Here is a 16,311-nt window from a genome sequence, read left to right on the forward strand (position 1 = left end):
ATATACAGTTAAAACGGGACAGGTAACAACCGGAAACAACGTTGAGAAAGTTGGCAGCGAGCCCTGAGAGAGACCTGCCGATGCTCCAAACCCAGAACCGGAAGGCTTAGCGGTTAGGGTGGGGGCTTGGGTCTCTAGGGTCCTCAGTTCGAGCTCCGTTTGCCACCGAATTAACACCAGGGGGTTGATGTATACATATATATATATATATATATATATATATATATATATATATATATATATATATATATATATATATATATATATATATACACACACACAATAGCGCTTTCTCACCACTGATTGAAAGACTGACTGATATCAAAGATTGGGACATTCTGGATGACATAGAAACTGAAAATTTTGTGTGCGATGGACATCAAAGCCAATACACCAGAAAATTCACCGAATCGTAGGACAACATCAATCAATGAAAATATAAATAAATGAAAAAAAAAGAAAAAAAATGCAGGTGAGTGACCCAAAACAATGGGGAAGCACGGTAATTCTGTGTTCCGATGGACATCGAAGCCAACACACCAGGAAAAAAATCGCAGAACTGTAGGAAAGTATCTGCAAATGAAAATATAAATAAAGGAAATATCAATGCAGGTGAGTGACACGAGACAATTGGGTTTGTATGCTTACACAATGTCTAAGCACACCCGCTCGTGTGTGTGTGTGTGTGTATGTATATATATGTATATATATATATATATATATATATATATATATATGATATATATATATATATATATATATATATGATATATATATATATATATATATATATATATATATATATATATATATATATATATATATATATATATATGATATATATATATATATATATATATATATATATATATATATATATATATATATATATATATATATATATATATATATATATATATATATATATATATATATATATATATATATATATATATATATATATATATATATATATATATATATATATATATATATATATATATATATATATATATATATATATATATCTTCTATATACCACTAAAACTCTCATCTTGTATATATGTATGTATGTATGTATGTTCTCGAAATACAGCCAAGACGGTACGCGACAGCGCAAATTTTGTAAGGCCACCTTAATCAGCATTCTCCTGCGGTGTGCAGTATCAAGTTTCATTCAAATTGGGCAACGACAAAATTATTTTAAAATCTATTCCGGATTCAGTCAAGTACTCTTCGGGAGAATTTGATCAATGTAAACAACTTCAGTGGCATAGTTCGCTGGAGCTATCTTTTTTTTTTTGAAATGATTTTTTGATCAACCGCTATCACAACGGGAACCCAACCGGTTCACGTGTCGTCATATCTATATATATATGTATATATATGTTTATATATGTTTATATATATATATATATATATATATATATATATATATATATATGTATATATATACACACACACATATATATGTAAATATAAATATATGTAAATATATATTTACATATATATATATATATATATATATATATATATATATATATATATATATATATATATATATATACAGTCAAAGCTCGTTACTATGCCACCCGTCGGGACCGAGCAAAAGTGGCATAGTAGCGAGAGTGGCATAGTAACGAGATTTTGTAAAAACGGCCTTATTTTCTCAAGTTACCCATCTGTAGTTAATCTTTAGACAAAATTTATTCCAGCGAGTAAAAGGCATGACTGTTGTATAAGCTAAGCGGACGGAGAACATACACACACTAACAGAGTTCACACACTAACATATGGCATGGTGAGAAATTCACGACACACAAAGCTTTCAAGAATCGTCGGCTGGCGCATCTTCTTTCGGCGGATCTCGTGCATCTCGTTGTCTAGCCGATCGCACGCTTGCATCACACCGGGCTTCCCGCTTCTCTGCTGCATGAACTTCCGGACGGTGCTACAAGCTCGCTGGGCTTCCTCGAACGGAACGATTTCCTCCTCGACAGTTACCTCGTCATCTTCGCCTTCCACCGGCTCCTCACTGCACAGAATCTCCTCCGCAATCTCCTCCAGCGTGAAATACCCGCCAGTCGCGAGGCGCTCGTCGGCTTCGAGAAAGTCAGACAGCTCGATCTCCTCGTTCTCGTGCATCTTTTCCTCGGCAGGCAGAGCTTCCCAGATGTCAGGCAGCTCCGCATCCTGTGGCTCAGTTTGGATCTCCTCTTCGATGAACTTGGCCTTCGCGAAACAGTTCCTGATCGTCGACTTGCCGACCTGCTCCCAAGCACGCCGGGCAACGTGTAGAGCGTCGAGCAACGTGAACTTGAACTCCTTTCCCTCGTCTATGGCCTCAAGCCGGCGGCATAGCAGGAGCTTCTTGTAGTGGCGCTTGAGGTTCTCTATGATTCCCTGATCCATTGGTTGCGAATTGGCTGTCGTGTTGGGTGGGAAGAAGACCAGTTGGATGTTGTTCAGCTCGAGCTCGGGAGGGTGGCCAGAGAAGTTATCGAGACAGACCAGCACTCTGCGTCCCTGCTGGCCGAGTCATCCGTCCCACGCACGCAACATCTCCTCGAAAAGCTCCGCCGTCATCCACGCCTTCGAGTTCGCCTTGTACTTGACCGGGATCTCTTTGTTCTTGAAGGCACGGGGTTTCTTGGAATTGCCAATCACCAGAAGAGGGAACTTCTCGCTGCCGCTCATGTTTGCCCCAACCAGAAGAGTGATCCTTTGCTTGCTTTTCTTTCCTCCAGTATACCGCTCTCCCCTGAAAGCCATGGTCTTGTTCGGAAGCAGCTGCCAGAAGAGTCCAGTCTCGTCCAGGTTGAAGACGTCGTCTGCGGAGAACTGCCCGAGTAAGGGCCGGAGAACCTGTTGTTGCCACTCAAGATGGGATTGCGAATCCACCGCTCCAGCTTCGCCCTGCACTGTCTTGAACGTGATGCTGTGGCGCTTCTTGAAATTGCCCAACCAACCGTCGCTCGCCATGAAGTCTGGGATGTGCATCAGCTCGGCCAGTTTCATCGCCTTCTCCTTGATCAGATCGCCGCTGACAGGCACATTCTGTCCTCTTGATTGCTTCAGCCACATAAGCACTCCCTCATCAAGCTTCGGGTCGTGAGCCTGCGTCAACTTCTTGCGCTTCGATGGAAATCCAGCTTTGATTGCAGCCTCAATTGCATCCTTCTTGCTGAAAATGCCCTTCACAGTGGTTCTCTTAACTTCGACGCCCCATTTCTTGCTAATGTCCCTGGCCAACTTGGACTGATTCGGCTCCTTCTTCACGGCATCGATGATCTCCTTCTTCTCCTTCAGCGTAAAGTCGGTTCGCTTGCGTTTCTGAGCTGACATTATGGGCTGAATTTGAAAAAAAATGATGTCACTGTTGTACGTGTGCCTGCGTGTCTGTGTGTGTGCTCGCGCTTTTTTGTGTCTCGTTGTGCGTGTTGTGATTGGCTTGTTGTGGCTGGCATCGGGGAGAAGAATCGCTTGTTTTGACACAGTCTGACTATGCGCGTACGTATTGAGTTATGTTGTGCGCAGCTGGACTGTAGTTCGTCGCTTCGCCTTTGGACGTGAGTGTGATAATCGAGCACTGTGCAATACAGACTTTTTCACGACTCGTGCCTTTTAACAGTCACGCAGTAGTGGCATGGTAGCGAGAGTAGGGGGTGGCATAGTAAATTTATTTTGTATTGAATTTTGTCGGGACCGAGCAAAAGTGGTATAATAGCGAGAGTGGCATAGAAGCAAGGTGGCATAGTAACGAGCTTTGACTGTATATATATATATATATATATATATATATATATATATATATATATATATATATATATATATATATATGTATATATATACACACACACATATATATGTAAATATAAATATATGTAAATATATATTTACATATATATATATATATATATATATATATATATATATATATATATATATGTATGTACATGTAAATATATATATATATATATATATATATATATATATATATATATATATATATATATATATATATATATACATGTAAATATATATATATATATATATATATATATATATTTACATGTATATATATATATATATATATATATATATATATATATATATATATGTATGTATGTATATATATATATATATATATATATATATATATATATATATATATATATATATATATATATATATATATATATACACACATATATAAGTTAAAAAAAAAAAAATATATATATATATATATATATATATATATATATATATATATATATATATATCACACCGTGACACTCACTTAGGTTTGAATCTCAACCCAGCCAGAAACTGCCACCCTTGTGTGTGCATGCACATGAAGTTGAGCCAGCAAAGTGTATGTCATTCATTGTATGGACATTAATCTGGAGAACCCAAATGTCAACAGCGGTCATGATTGACATTACAGATCCCACGGTGTCCTTGAGGAAGAGTATGTCAGTAGTCTTCAACACCCTGAACAAATGGCAAATTCCTGCCTGGACTGCAGGTAGCAAGTGCTCCAACCATCTTAGATATCCCTCGACTTCAGGTTGCATTGCTTGCTATTTCAGACAGTGGTTGTTCTGTTGCCTGCAGGGCAGCATCTCCCCTTCTGAATTGCTAGCTTCGCCTTTATAGGGCAATGATGATGATGATAATATGCCAATCTGGATACATTTTATAAAGTGTAAAACCACAAACATTGAGGAAAAATGTCACCCTATAAGCACACACTTCAAATCCTTCTCTTGTTACAATTAGAAGTTGTGCAATGAAGTACACGACAGAGCATGAGGAGATGCAAAAATAAATGGTGCAAAACAATGCTCAACACTTCCTGTCTATTGACCTAGATCGACCTTATTTTGTTGAGCAGATCCATACAGTTGCACTGAACCATCATGGGAGGATGGAGAGGGAGCCCTGAAATTACCATCATGGGAGGATTGGGATGGTGAAGTTACCATCATATGGGAGCTGGGGTGAAAATTTGTAAAGTGCAAAATAAATTCCCTTACCAGGAGAATATTGATGAACAAAATTAAAATTAGAGCACCAAGTACAGATAACGTTGCCAGAAACTGCACCGAATGTATTCAAAAATCAATCGGAAAAGGTGGTTAAACCTGTCGATTGATTACAATCATGAATGGGAGTTGATAAATCATTCTCAGGAAGTTTGAAACGATTCCAATGCAACTGCATTAAAAAAAAATCAAGATTGAGGGGCAAAATATTTACTACCCACACATGCAAAGCGAAATGTGGGGTTAAGCAATTGGTTCACTTTGTCTGTCCGTCCTTCTGTCCACAAACGTCAGTTTATGATGGAGAAACAACTTGATTTAAATTGATTGTTAAATTTTGAACACGAATTGGAAAACAAACCTGTAGTTTTACCGTACTTTGGCTCTGAATTTGGCCTGATCGCAGGTGTGCACAGAGGAGTGAGATTTTTTATTCTGTCTGTCTGTCTGTCTGTCTGTCTGTCTGTCTGCTGATGGTAGACTATGATGGTGAACCATCACCTCGGTGGCAGTCAAACAAAATTGAAAATCATTCCAAACAGGAAACTTACTTTTCTTAAGGATGTCATAAAGGACACAAACAACACGCACAAAGAACGAATGTACCATGTTCGATAGGGTGGTGTAAAACGATGCTACATCAACGGCGGTAAACTTCCCGAATTAATTTATTAATCCAATTTTTACAATCTTTATTTTATTTAAATTGAATTATATACTTGAACACTGTAGAGCACAAATCACCTTCTTCACCTCCAGTTTAGCAGTACTTGGACATGTCATATACGGTGGTGAAAAAAGGTGGTGTCTAAGACTGTTTCAATAGCACTAAACTTCAGGAATTTTCTTTAACAATGTTTAAAATCATTATTTTCTTAAAATTGAAGTATATACTTGAACACTGCGTTATGTTTGCAAGTGAATCGGTGGGTGAAATGTTAAAGCAAACATGAACAAGATGACGGGTGATAGAGGAGCGATAAAGTAAGGGGGGGGGAGTGTTGGAGGAGTCAGGAGAGAAGGGAAGGAAGTTTTGGAGGAGATTAAAGTCTTCTTTCATGTGCAGCGACATCATTTTCTGGAGGGACATGGCTATGCCTCTGATGCAGTGCCTCTTGTAGTTTCGAGAAGGAATTTGGAATTTGTTCAGGATGCCCACGATACTTTGCCTACGATTCATGAAGAATACCATGGGATTTTTAATGTCCACTAACTAATGCAAGCAGACTGGGCGCTCGGCTGAATATCCATCCAAGGGATGGCACGCACGTTATTACTTCATCCTACCTATGAAACACTGAGATGACGGTTTACAGCTGGCCCGAGAGTCGAACGCAGGCTAGACAGCTGAGACAGATACACATACCACTAGGCCAGGGGTTCCCAACCTGGGGTGCCCGCACCACCTGGGGGTGCGAGATGGAATTTCAGGGGGTGCAACAAAGAGTGGCTTGTGTCCTTGAGTGACGAGTCACGAGAAATCACTCAGCCAGCTGCCAGTGTGCCTTGAGAAGTGGTAGTAGGTGGTTGTGTTGCGTAGATAGTAATCTCGTTTACGAGTTTTTAATCAAAAGGAGAGAATAACAGACTTAACATATAAGTAAAGTAACTGATTGTCAGAGTATTGCTTTTAAAATCATTATAACGCGGCATCTGACATAATCATTGTATATGATTACGCCTACACTGTCAGCGTAAGATATTTGTCTTTGTTCACTTTTTACGGGCGAGTGACTGGTTTTAGTACACGCGGTGATGGGCTGGAAAACTGTTGCAGCGTGTTACAAATCAGCATTGTGTCTCCATACTGAGTGTGATTTATCTTAGCACGTTGACCGCCATACGTATTATTGCGTACTGCCACTGGTGAACACTTTATTTATAGAATTTAATCGCGAACATTATAAGCTTTAGGAAAACTAGTATTTAGGCACTTTTGTGGAATTGGAATCACAGGAATTCGCCCAATTGCTGGCATACTTAGCTGACATTTCTACTTGTATGAATGACCTGAGTATTTCTCCTCAAGGAAAAGGGATAAACATATTGAAGACTTGTGAAAAGTTGAATTCCTTCAAAGAAAAGTTACATCTTTAGCGTCGAAGGATGGAAAGAAGCAGTCTCCCAAATTTTCCTTCACTAGAAGAGATGGTTGATGATGCCAGCTGGATACATAACTCCTACTGTGCGTGAAGAAATTGTGGCTCATTTGGAAATGCTGTCAGAATCGTTTGATGGATATTTTGCTGATGGAGACCTGAAGATTTCAGAAGAATGGATCAGGAATCCATATTCCTATAATTTGGAGAAAATGTCAGATGATGAAGAGCTGAAGGAAGATCTTATTGATTTGCGGACAAATCGAACTCTTGAAATGCAATTTGAAAGCAAGACTTTGGAGGAGTTTTGGTGTGCAGCACTGGATATGTTCCCAAGACTCGGTGGAAAAGCACTCCGTGTCCTCATTCCATTTGCAACAACATACTTGTGTGAATGTGGATTCAGTTCTCTTTTGTCAATCAAGACAAAATCTAGGAATCGCCTGAATCCACAAGCAGACCTACGATCGCAGTCAGCAAGAAAGTTCCACGTTTTGACAAAATCGTGAACGAGAAGCAGGAGCAAAGAAGTCATTGAATTTTATGTTCACAATTGGGATTGATTTTACTGTTTACAATTTTTTTTCTGAATAAATTAGAATCTAATTGCTCAATTTATACTTGCATTTTATGCAATGAGTTAAAAGCATATTTCTTAAGTTCAATTTGTTCACCCGCAGTATTGTATGTGGTTCAATTTGTTCACCCGCAGTATTGTATGTGGTTCAATTTGTTCACCCGCAGTATTGTATGTGGTTCGAAAATTATAAATTAGACTTTTTCATCTTCAAATGTGATATTACTTTTGTAGGGGGTGCGAACATTAATCGAACATTTCCGAGGGGTGTGGGGGCATAGAAAAGGTTGGGAACCACTGTTCTAGGCTATCCTACCAGCCCAAAATTAAAGGGTAGGGAAGGTAAGGCACATAGAATGTGGGAGAAAAGGGAATACAAAACTTCCACCATATTTCCATTCATAACAACTCGTTGTCCTCTCATAGGAAAGAAAATGCACAAAATTAAATACAACCAGTGCTGGAGAATGGAATAAATGAAAAAAACAACATTTCACCCTGGCTGCGAAAGCAACTTCGGTGGTTACCTGCCTCAGTGGTGTCATGGTTATAGCATTCACTCCGAGTCTAGGCCGGAGGTCGACGGTTCGAACCCTGGCTGAATCATACTAAAGACTTCAAAAATGGTACGTGCTGTTCCCTTGCTTGATGAAATCACCCTCACCTTAATTATACATTTTCAATCCCAAACCTCAAAATCGAAAGAAAGGGAAGAGAGAGAGAGAGAGAGAGAGAGAGAAAGAGGAAGACTAAGAGGAGGCGGAGGAGATTGGGACCATACTAGTGCAGAGCGTTGGTGCTGCCTTAGCAGTCTCCTTGGCTATTGGGTACAATCCTGGACGGGTAGCCACTACGACACAGGATACCAGCAAGCTGGCACTCAGTTTTCCGCCCTTGGAAGGATGACAGGCTGAGTCAACCACACCTGGTATTAATTCAACAGCTGAGCGCGATTTGAACTCAGGACCCTTGGATCCAAAGCCCACCATACGAAACATTAAGCCAACACCAGGCATAAGACTAAGAGAAACATGGAGAAGTACTGTCCAAGCAGAAAATAAATACATTCAATGGGATGGAAGTGAAAGAAATGGAAGAGTTGGCGAAGGATCCTAAGAAATGGTGAGATTTTGTTGCGGCCTTACGTGTCGAAAGACAAGATGAGGACAAATAAGTAAAGTAACCGTGATTTACTGTCACCGTAACTTCACATCTTCATTCTTGCCTATTCAATGCCACAACAGTAACCAGCACACTCACTCATCACCTTATCATTCATTATTGATGTAAAGAGAAATGTGACAACAACATATTACAGGTACTGTATGTAATACAGTGCTGGTGCAGCGCTGCGCCCAAGGGTAAACGGAATACCGGATTGCTGAATGTTATTTTTTCCCTCACCATGAGATGTCATCTTAATGGCACTCTATCATATGGAATACTCCATCATATTGAAACTGCTCAAAATTTCCAGGCCAATGACCCATATCCACCTCATTTCTTCGAGCAGATTCCGAACAGCTGCAGTCTACAACAATGGAATGTCCTGAAAGTTTACAAAACTACAAGTCAAATCTTGGTCAATGGACAGGAAGTAAATTTAGTGCAGGGCTACCTCATACAAAGGTCCTCAGGAGATGTCTGTACCCAACACCATGATCAATAACGACTTAATCTTCATCAGCGAGTCTCTCGCAATGAGATGTTTTTCACACAAACACATTTCACGTGGCCATCATCGGTATGAGTTCCTGGAAACTCCCAAGTGTAGGCCGACGTATCATGATGTCATATGTAAAGTAATGGAAGTGGATTTTCATTGCCGTTCAGACAAATGTTGTGATACATCAAGCAACTGAATAAACCGATGAGTCGTCGAAGCGATAGCTCCAACTGAAAACAAAGATCCACTCATAACGGTGGCACTTGATTCCTCGATAATGGTGGTGATAAGTAAGACCCTATTCAAATTGCTGGATACAATTGACAGGTATTAGAATTGGCAAGAGTCCGACTAGTTATGGAGAATGGTGGAAATGTATGTATTACCCTGCAACCTCCATCTCCCATCCCCCATCCCTGATGCCCTTCTTCTGATTCCGATGTACCGTACTCTGCTACGGAGCGTCGGTGCTGCCGAAGCGGTTTATTCACAAGGGTTATACTGGGTGGTTTGCCATTGCCTTCCCAGCAGGAGGGGGTGAGAGACTATTGCAATGTCCCTGTCTGTCTGCGTCTATATATTTTCACTTTAAAAATGGTTTTCTGTGCAAAGATTTCCCTGATCGATGCGAAACTTTAAACATAGGAGGGACTCCCCATGCAGAATATTATATTGCTAACTCTGATATCACAGGTCACATGGTATGGCAGCCATATTGAATTAAAGGGAAAAAAAAAATTGGACAAAATTTTCTCCAAAACCACTCAACGAACAAAATTGAAACTTGGCATATCGACGATGTCATTGGAGAAGTTGTATTCCAGCCATTATTGGTTGAATTGAAATTAATGTCTGAAAAATCTGAAACTCCATACATCTGATCTACGACCAGATGCGAGTGAAGAATTAAATTTATGACGTTCATAACGCATGCCAAGAAACTATGTGACATAATAGGGGGCATGGATGATACGGGTATATGGGCCATAATAGCAGGCAGTGGGTCATAAGAGTAGCGTGTTCAGTTAACTATGGTATTTTTTGTACAGAATGAATGTGCGAGGTGAGACCATGCGCTCTATCAAGTGATGTTCTAGTTTGAGCAGGAATTTGTAATTTGTTTGGGGTGTCGGCGATAGGTCGCCGACTCTTCACGAAGGACACCACAGGATCTTTCATGTCCACCAACTAATCCCGGCAGACAGGTCGTCAAGTTTAACGCCCATCCGAGGGACGGCACACACAGTGATGAATCACCCTGCCTGCGAAACACCGGGATGACAGTTTGCAGGCGGGTCGGGATCAAACCAAGGCGAGACAACTTAGAGGCGAGTGTGCGTCCCTCTTGGTCACCCGAACAGCTTCCCCCCTTCCCCTCCCAAATCTTCTCTCCGATCATTTCTTCCCACTACAGTTTCTGAAACTCAAGCTTGCTTCTCACCAATCCATGTTTTTCTGGAGTCGAGTCGTTTCATAAGATCATCACGGAACAGTCGACTCGTGGTTCTGCCTGAAGTCTCGCAATCCTGTAGGAACACAAAGTGATGGTAAATAAATAAATGCAATTTGGGCATTTGACACGACGACTTCGTTCTACTCTTGGAGCTGTAAGGTCCTGAATGAGACCGCCGGGGAATCGTATCAAAGCTCAAACCGATATGTTGCATTGCCATCACTTTCAACACAAAATTCGACCAGACCGATCGTCTAAAGAGGCAAACACACCTGTAAGCAAGCTCGAGGATCCAACCTGCTCTGATCAGCTTCCCAAATTTCATTCAAAATGAAATTGAGTTCTTGAAAAGGACATCTGTATGAGCACATCATAACGAAGATACGGCTTTATTGAGAAAGGCTACCTGCAAGGTAGATAACATAAGAGTTATGGAGGCATGTTCTTTACCTGAGCATCCTTGTGAGGCCCATGATGCAGATGTGAAAGCGCTTACCCAGTGAGTGGTGGAACAGGTTATAAAGCTCCAGATAAACACACACATACACACATATTTGGCTCAATTAAAACACAATCAATGTGGAATTCCATTCGGTAATCAATGCATTAAGGCCCGGGTTCAGCTCGTGGCATGAAGATGTCACATCCAAACAGTGTTCTTGTAACTAAGGAGACATGACATGAACCGAAGCATACACACGTCGTCGTGCCAAAAAGTGAATTAAAACAATAATTCACCACATTTTGCGTAATTACTCTTGCACGTGCTAATTTGGCTAATTGGTATATAAAAAGAGATGGATATTCTGGCGACAGAGATCCCTGATTGAGCAGGTATATAATTAATCCCTCGTGCCTTGTGGTGGGGGGAATGGAGGGCTGGAGCCCTGCAGGTCAATATATTGAGCAAATGGAGAGGACAATCCCACAGGCCTGTAACGTGGACTCCCTGACGTTGAAGCTTAAAGAGCTAGCAAACATATATCAGAAACTCTCACCGACACAAGTAGCAAAGATCATTTGAAAACGAAACCTTCCTCCACAATGTCCTGCTGAAAGAAGGGAGAAATAAACTCCGTGTCCACAATGTCTCACACTCCCATCAAGACAGCTCGGCCAATCACACCTATCAACCAAACCACCACTGTACTGCAACTGACAAGATCCATATTAATGATTTCTTGTTGGCTTAAAACCAGACCGAAGCCTTTGTCTTGCAGAGCAGCCTCTCAGGTCTCAGGTGCAACATCTGGGGCTGGGGCCAGTTTTAACAGGTGAGACAAATTCACCAAAGCATCGGCACAAACAGTGACAAGTATCTCAAGCGCCTTTTCAGGGCGTCGTCTGGGCCGGTGTGTGCCCGAGAGCCCGGCCAAGCCCAAGGCCTGTGTTGTGCCGTCGATGCAATATTCAAAATGGAGGCACGATCCCTCCCTCATTGATGGAAACGCAGGTGTCAGTTTCCTTTGCATTGAAACATTTCTTCGCGCTCTTTGGTAATGGCAGTCACCATCGTTGATCTTTAAAGGCGAAAGAGAAACATTTCCCCTTCCAATTTAATTTAATCAGGTAAGTTCAGTAGAAAACATAATAATGTAATCCTTCATTTCGTGCTCAGCACCTGCATGACGTCAAAAATTTCATCCAAATTAAAATGCCTGGCGAGTCTGCTTCCACAACAATTAATTAATTAAACATTCTCTCATTTTTTTTATTTAGTAACTTGCACAGTGAGTGGCACTTGTGTTGGCCATCAAGCACATTCGTTCAACTGATATGAAGGTGTTAATTATAAGTTGGGTAGATGCTTTAACAGGGTGCTGGCACAGGTGGCCAAAATGAGTGGTGGAAGGTGGAACGGCCAGGTGAAGGCCATTTTTACTGACATTCACAGAGTACCGAACTCATCCTGCTGAGTTTGGAAGTAAGCATTTCAATTACTCTCACCCTTTCCTGGTCACCAAAGATTCTTTGGCAAGTGCCATGAAGCACAGAAGAAAAAAAACATGGAGGTGGGAGGGCCACCAAGACCTTTTAGATCATCGTCTGCGAGAGACCACAAACGGTGCTGACGTTTATCTTGTATTCAACGGGTTGTCAAACCGATTCTACATCCTTCTTAAGTGCTCGGGTTTGCGTGAAAGACCGTAATTACTTCGTGATTCCCTGTGATTGCATCGAGACAAGACAACCTGTGCTCGTTCCTCAAGACTCGCAGTGTTATCCATCGAAGCCGATTGGATGATTTTAATCCCCCTCATCGGCTTAAAGTACTTCGGCAGGTACCGGTGTCTCCATAGCCGGCGGACCATTCGCCAGCCTGTGTTCGTTACATAGAGGGTCGACATGGAGCACAGGTAACGGTGTTTGTTTGTCATTTTTTTTGATGGGTGACATTGTTTCTGTATAGAGCACCCTGATGGGGTGAAGCTCATGGACTTGGGTTTTCAGACAATCAGAGACTAAGTAATATTTTGTAGCAATATGATGTGGTAGTCATTGGAACAGTACGGACGGGCTGGTATGATAGCCCGTCGGTACGCACACTCGCCTCTGAGCTGTCTCCACTGGGTTTGAATGTTGACCTAGCTATAAACTGTCATTCTGGTGTTTCACAAGCAGAGTGAGTCATCAGTGTGTGTCCCATACCTATTTACGAACAGGCAGGGTGAGGATAGAGGAGTGCATCAGTGTGTGCACAGGTAGGGTGGACGTTTAGATGGATGTCCCGTCTGCGAACATTAGTCGGTGGATGTTAAAGATTCCCACGACGTCCTTCACGAAGAGTAGGCAAACTATCGCCGGCACCCTGGAAGAAATTCCAAATTCCTGCCCTAACCAACAGGGGGCACTGCAATTAGCATCACCAAGCAGACGCTTGGTACTGTTGGACCTCACCCACTTTTCAAGGGAAGATAAGGAAGAAGAGCAGTTGAGTGTACTGGTTGTGGTGGTAGGTGTGTGTAACCTGGGTCTTGTTAACGGTATCGCATTCCACATTTGAACCAATACATTTATTTCAATCGGTGACCAACACGTTATCATGAAATAACACCTTTGAAATCAGGCTCTGATATCTCATGGAATGTCATAGGTTTGCCTACATCCCATTGTGATGACATAAGTACACAATTCTCTGAATAATAACTATTAATTGGGTAATTTTCGACCCAGGTTATGGCAATGGCTGATAGATAAGGCCCAGGTCTTGATTTTCAAGATGCTGCGATCAAAAATCTGATTACGAGCCCCTGAAACGATGACCACTCTCACTTCTCATCATGGTTAGACCTGAATAATCTTGTGGAGGTGTAGTTGCCTATAAACAGGTCAGGTTCACATTGAAACAGCTCTAAAATGACATGCCCCAAAGGGTGAAATGGTTTACGTTTTGACGTCATTTCTATGTGATGCCTCTAGTTCATTGAACTGTATACAAGACTGGAACAATTATGGCTCTTCACGTTTCACGCACCATTGTGTCGCCACCGAACAGCCCATCCACGCCGCTATGTTGCTCGGCCCAGTGAATGATTCACCGTGGCCTGCAATGCGTTATGTTTATCTGAGAAAGTGTTCACGTTCACATCAACTTTCGCTTTCAACTCAAAATTAACATTCGATCTTCAAGATCTACCGAGAATTTATCATGCGAGTCAAAATATATCTGCTTCGAGTGGGCCTCCCAAAATGGCGACTGTGTGCACCGGAGCATGTCTGAGGGACCCCGCATGGTGGCGACAATTTTGCATCGCTCATAATCTTTCCAGTCTTATATACAGTTCAATGCTCTCGGCAGCATGTTTGCTTCAATGCTCTAGGTCCTGGTGCTTTGCAAGTGAGAGTGAGAGGAACATACTTGGTTAAAATGGCTGCAGAACCTTTCTTCTCTGATAAGGGGCAGTTTATGGTGAATAATATAATGGGCTGCATAAGCATGTACAACAGGACTTTCTCGTTTGCACATCTGCACATTAAGGTGCAGAAAATTATTGTCGTCCTTGACTGGTTTGTGACGTTGAAAACCGATCCTTTTTGCAGGGAATCACCGCAGATGGACTTCGTGGAGAGAACTCAAGCTACTCCAAACCCACTGCCTCCTCAATGTCCCGCTGTGCCACCAGCCCAGTGCGAACAACCAGTCCCAATTGTACGTGAGAAAGAATGGACACCTTCACCAGAAGTGCACCCGAGACCAAGATGCAATGAACTTCGTCAAGATCCAGTAGGAAGTCCTTACCAAGATCCATGCGCAGCTCCGCATAGAATGTGAGATGTGGCTTAGCCGGGACCATCCCCCCGAACCCCATTCCACAATCCTCCCCCTCTCATCTGCCCAGCCTCATGTTTCAGAAGACCTTCCTGAAGATTTACTCGTTTGCATAACAGGTTGCTCTGCAATATCACAAACTCCATCTTGATGGAGCAGGATGTATGCCGATTGTGTGATAGAGGAGTGAACCCTTTCTGAAACTACAAAATGTAATAAATGAGGAAAAAGCAATGTTTGTTTCCTCCTTAATTTGCACACTCATTTTTAGTGATACCCCAACATCTAATATTATAAAGCTCATTCTAACCACTGACTGTCTGACTGATATTAAAGTTTGGTACCTTCCCGGTGAAGTAATCTCCAGCTCCAGCTCCTCGGTGAAGCAATCTCCAGCTCCTCGTTTTAATATTTCCTCCATGATGTTTTTCTTTCCAGTCCTTTCTACCTGCTTTTTGCTCACTCCATCTATCCAGAAGATTCACAAAATGTTTTTGTGACAGCTATAAAGAAGGGATTCCAGGATCTGTGCAATGATTTTGGTGACTTTCTGTTCTTCTCAACCAAACAGTGGAACATATTTTACATTACCATCAAAAATTTGAAATTTCTTGTGTTGTATTTTTTTTGTATACAAAGTCAAGGCTTGTGGAAGACCTTGAAAATAGAATGGATAAGGATGTAACAGAACAAAGGGAACAGCAGAAAGAGAGGGGGAAACACTCCAACAGCAGGGACGAGGGAAAATGGAGGGAGCCTTGGACAAATGAGGTATGTGGGGCAAATGATGTATGGGGTGGACAAGATAGATAAGGAAGGAGACTCTCAGGTAGGAATGACTGTAAATTTAGAAAGAGGTGGGCTTGGGTGGGGAGGGTGGTTGGGCTTATTGGGAGTAGGAAAGATCATGGTTTTGGATAGGGGTGGAGGGTGATCTGAGATGGTGGTGAACATCTCTCTGGAAGATCTGGAGGGAAGAACGAGATCGTTGAGAATGTGGAAGTTTGTGCCACAGGTGGGAAAAAAGTGAAGAAAACGAGTGGAGGTGAACAGTGATCCTGGATTTAGATAGTTTCATCATGAGGGGGTTGGTGGTGGATCATGTGCACCTTGCAGAAACCTGTGGGGGACAAAGCACAGAAGGAGCAGAGAGGGTGCAAGACCAGAAAGGAGGAAGTAGAAGACAGAGAAACTACCG

General features: G+C 41.6%; 1 protein-coding gene and 1 long non-coding RNA gene across 7 annotated transcripts in view; one reads left to right on the forward strand and one right to left on the reverse strand.

The window, feature by feature from the left end:
• LOC147025528 (poly(U)-specific endoribonuclease-like) overlaps positions 1-16,311 on the reverse strand; it is a 106,339-nt gene that overhangs the window by 70,628 nt on the left and 19,400 nt on the right. For 3 of the 6 annotated variants that reach the window (XM_085886551.1, XM_085886550.1, XM_085886549.1), the window contains exons 3-4: positions 11,116-11,200; positions 10,832-10,916 (exon numbers count right to left, since the gene is read on the reverse strand). In XM_085886551.1, coding sequence (XP_085742677.1) covers positions 10,832-10,865 — 34 coding nt within the window. In that variant the 5' untranslated portion in view covers positions 10,866-10,916; positions 11,116-11,200. Of the gene's footprint in view, positions 1-10,831; positions 10,917-11,115; positions 15,686-16,311 lie in introns of those variants that run through there. The other 3 variants (XM_085886547.1, XM_085886546.1, XM_085886552.1) reach the window with 1 other exon arrangement.
• LOC147025529 (uncharacterized) overlaps positions 15,818-16,311 on the forward strand; it is a 39,123-nt gene continuing 38,629 nt past the window's right edge. The window contains exon 1 of the long non-coding RNA XR_015059562.1: positions 15,818-15,884. This is a non-coding gene — a long non-coding RNA (uncharacterized LOC147025529). The remainder of the gene's footprint in view (positions 15,885-16,311) is intronic.

The sequence above is a fragment of the Eptatretus burgeri genome, chromosome 6 (assembly GCF_056783735.1).
Source record: "Eptatretus burgeri isolate ZD-2024b chromosome 6, Ebu_testis_v1, whole genome shotgun sequence".
In the NCBI taxonomy this organism is placed as follows: domain Eukaryota; kingdom Metazoa; phylum Chordata; class Myxini; order Myxiniformes; family Myxinidae; genus Eptatretus; species Eptatretus burgeri.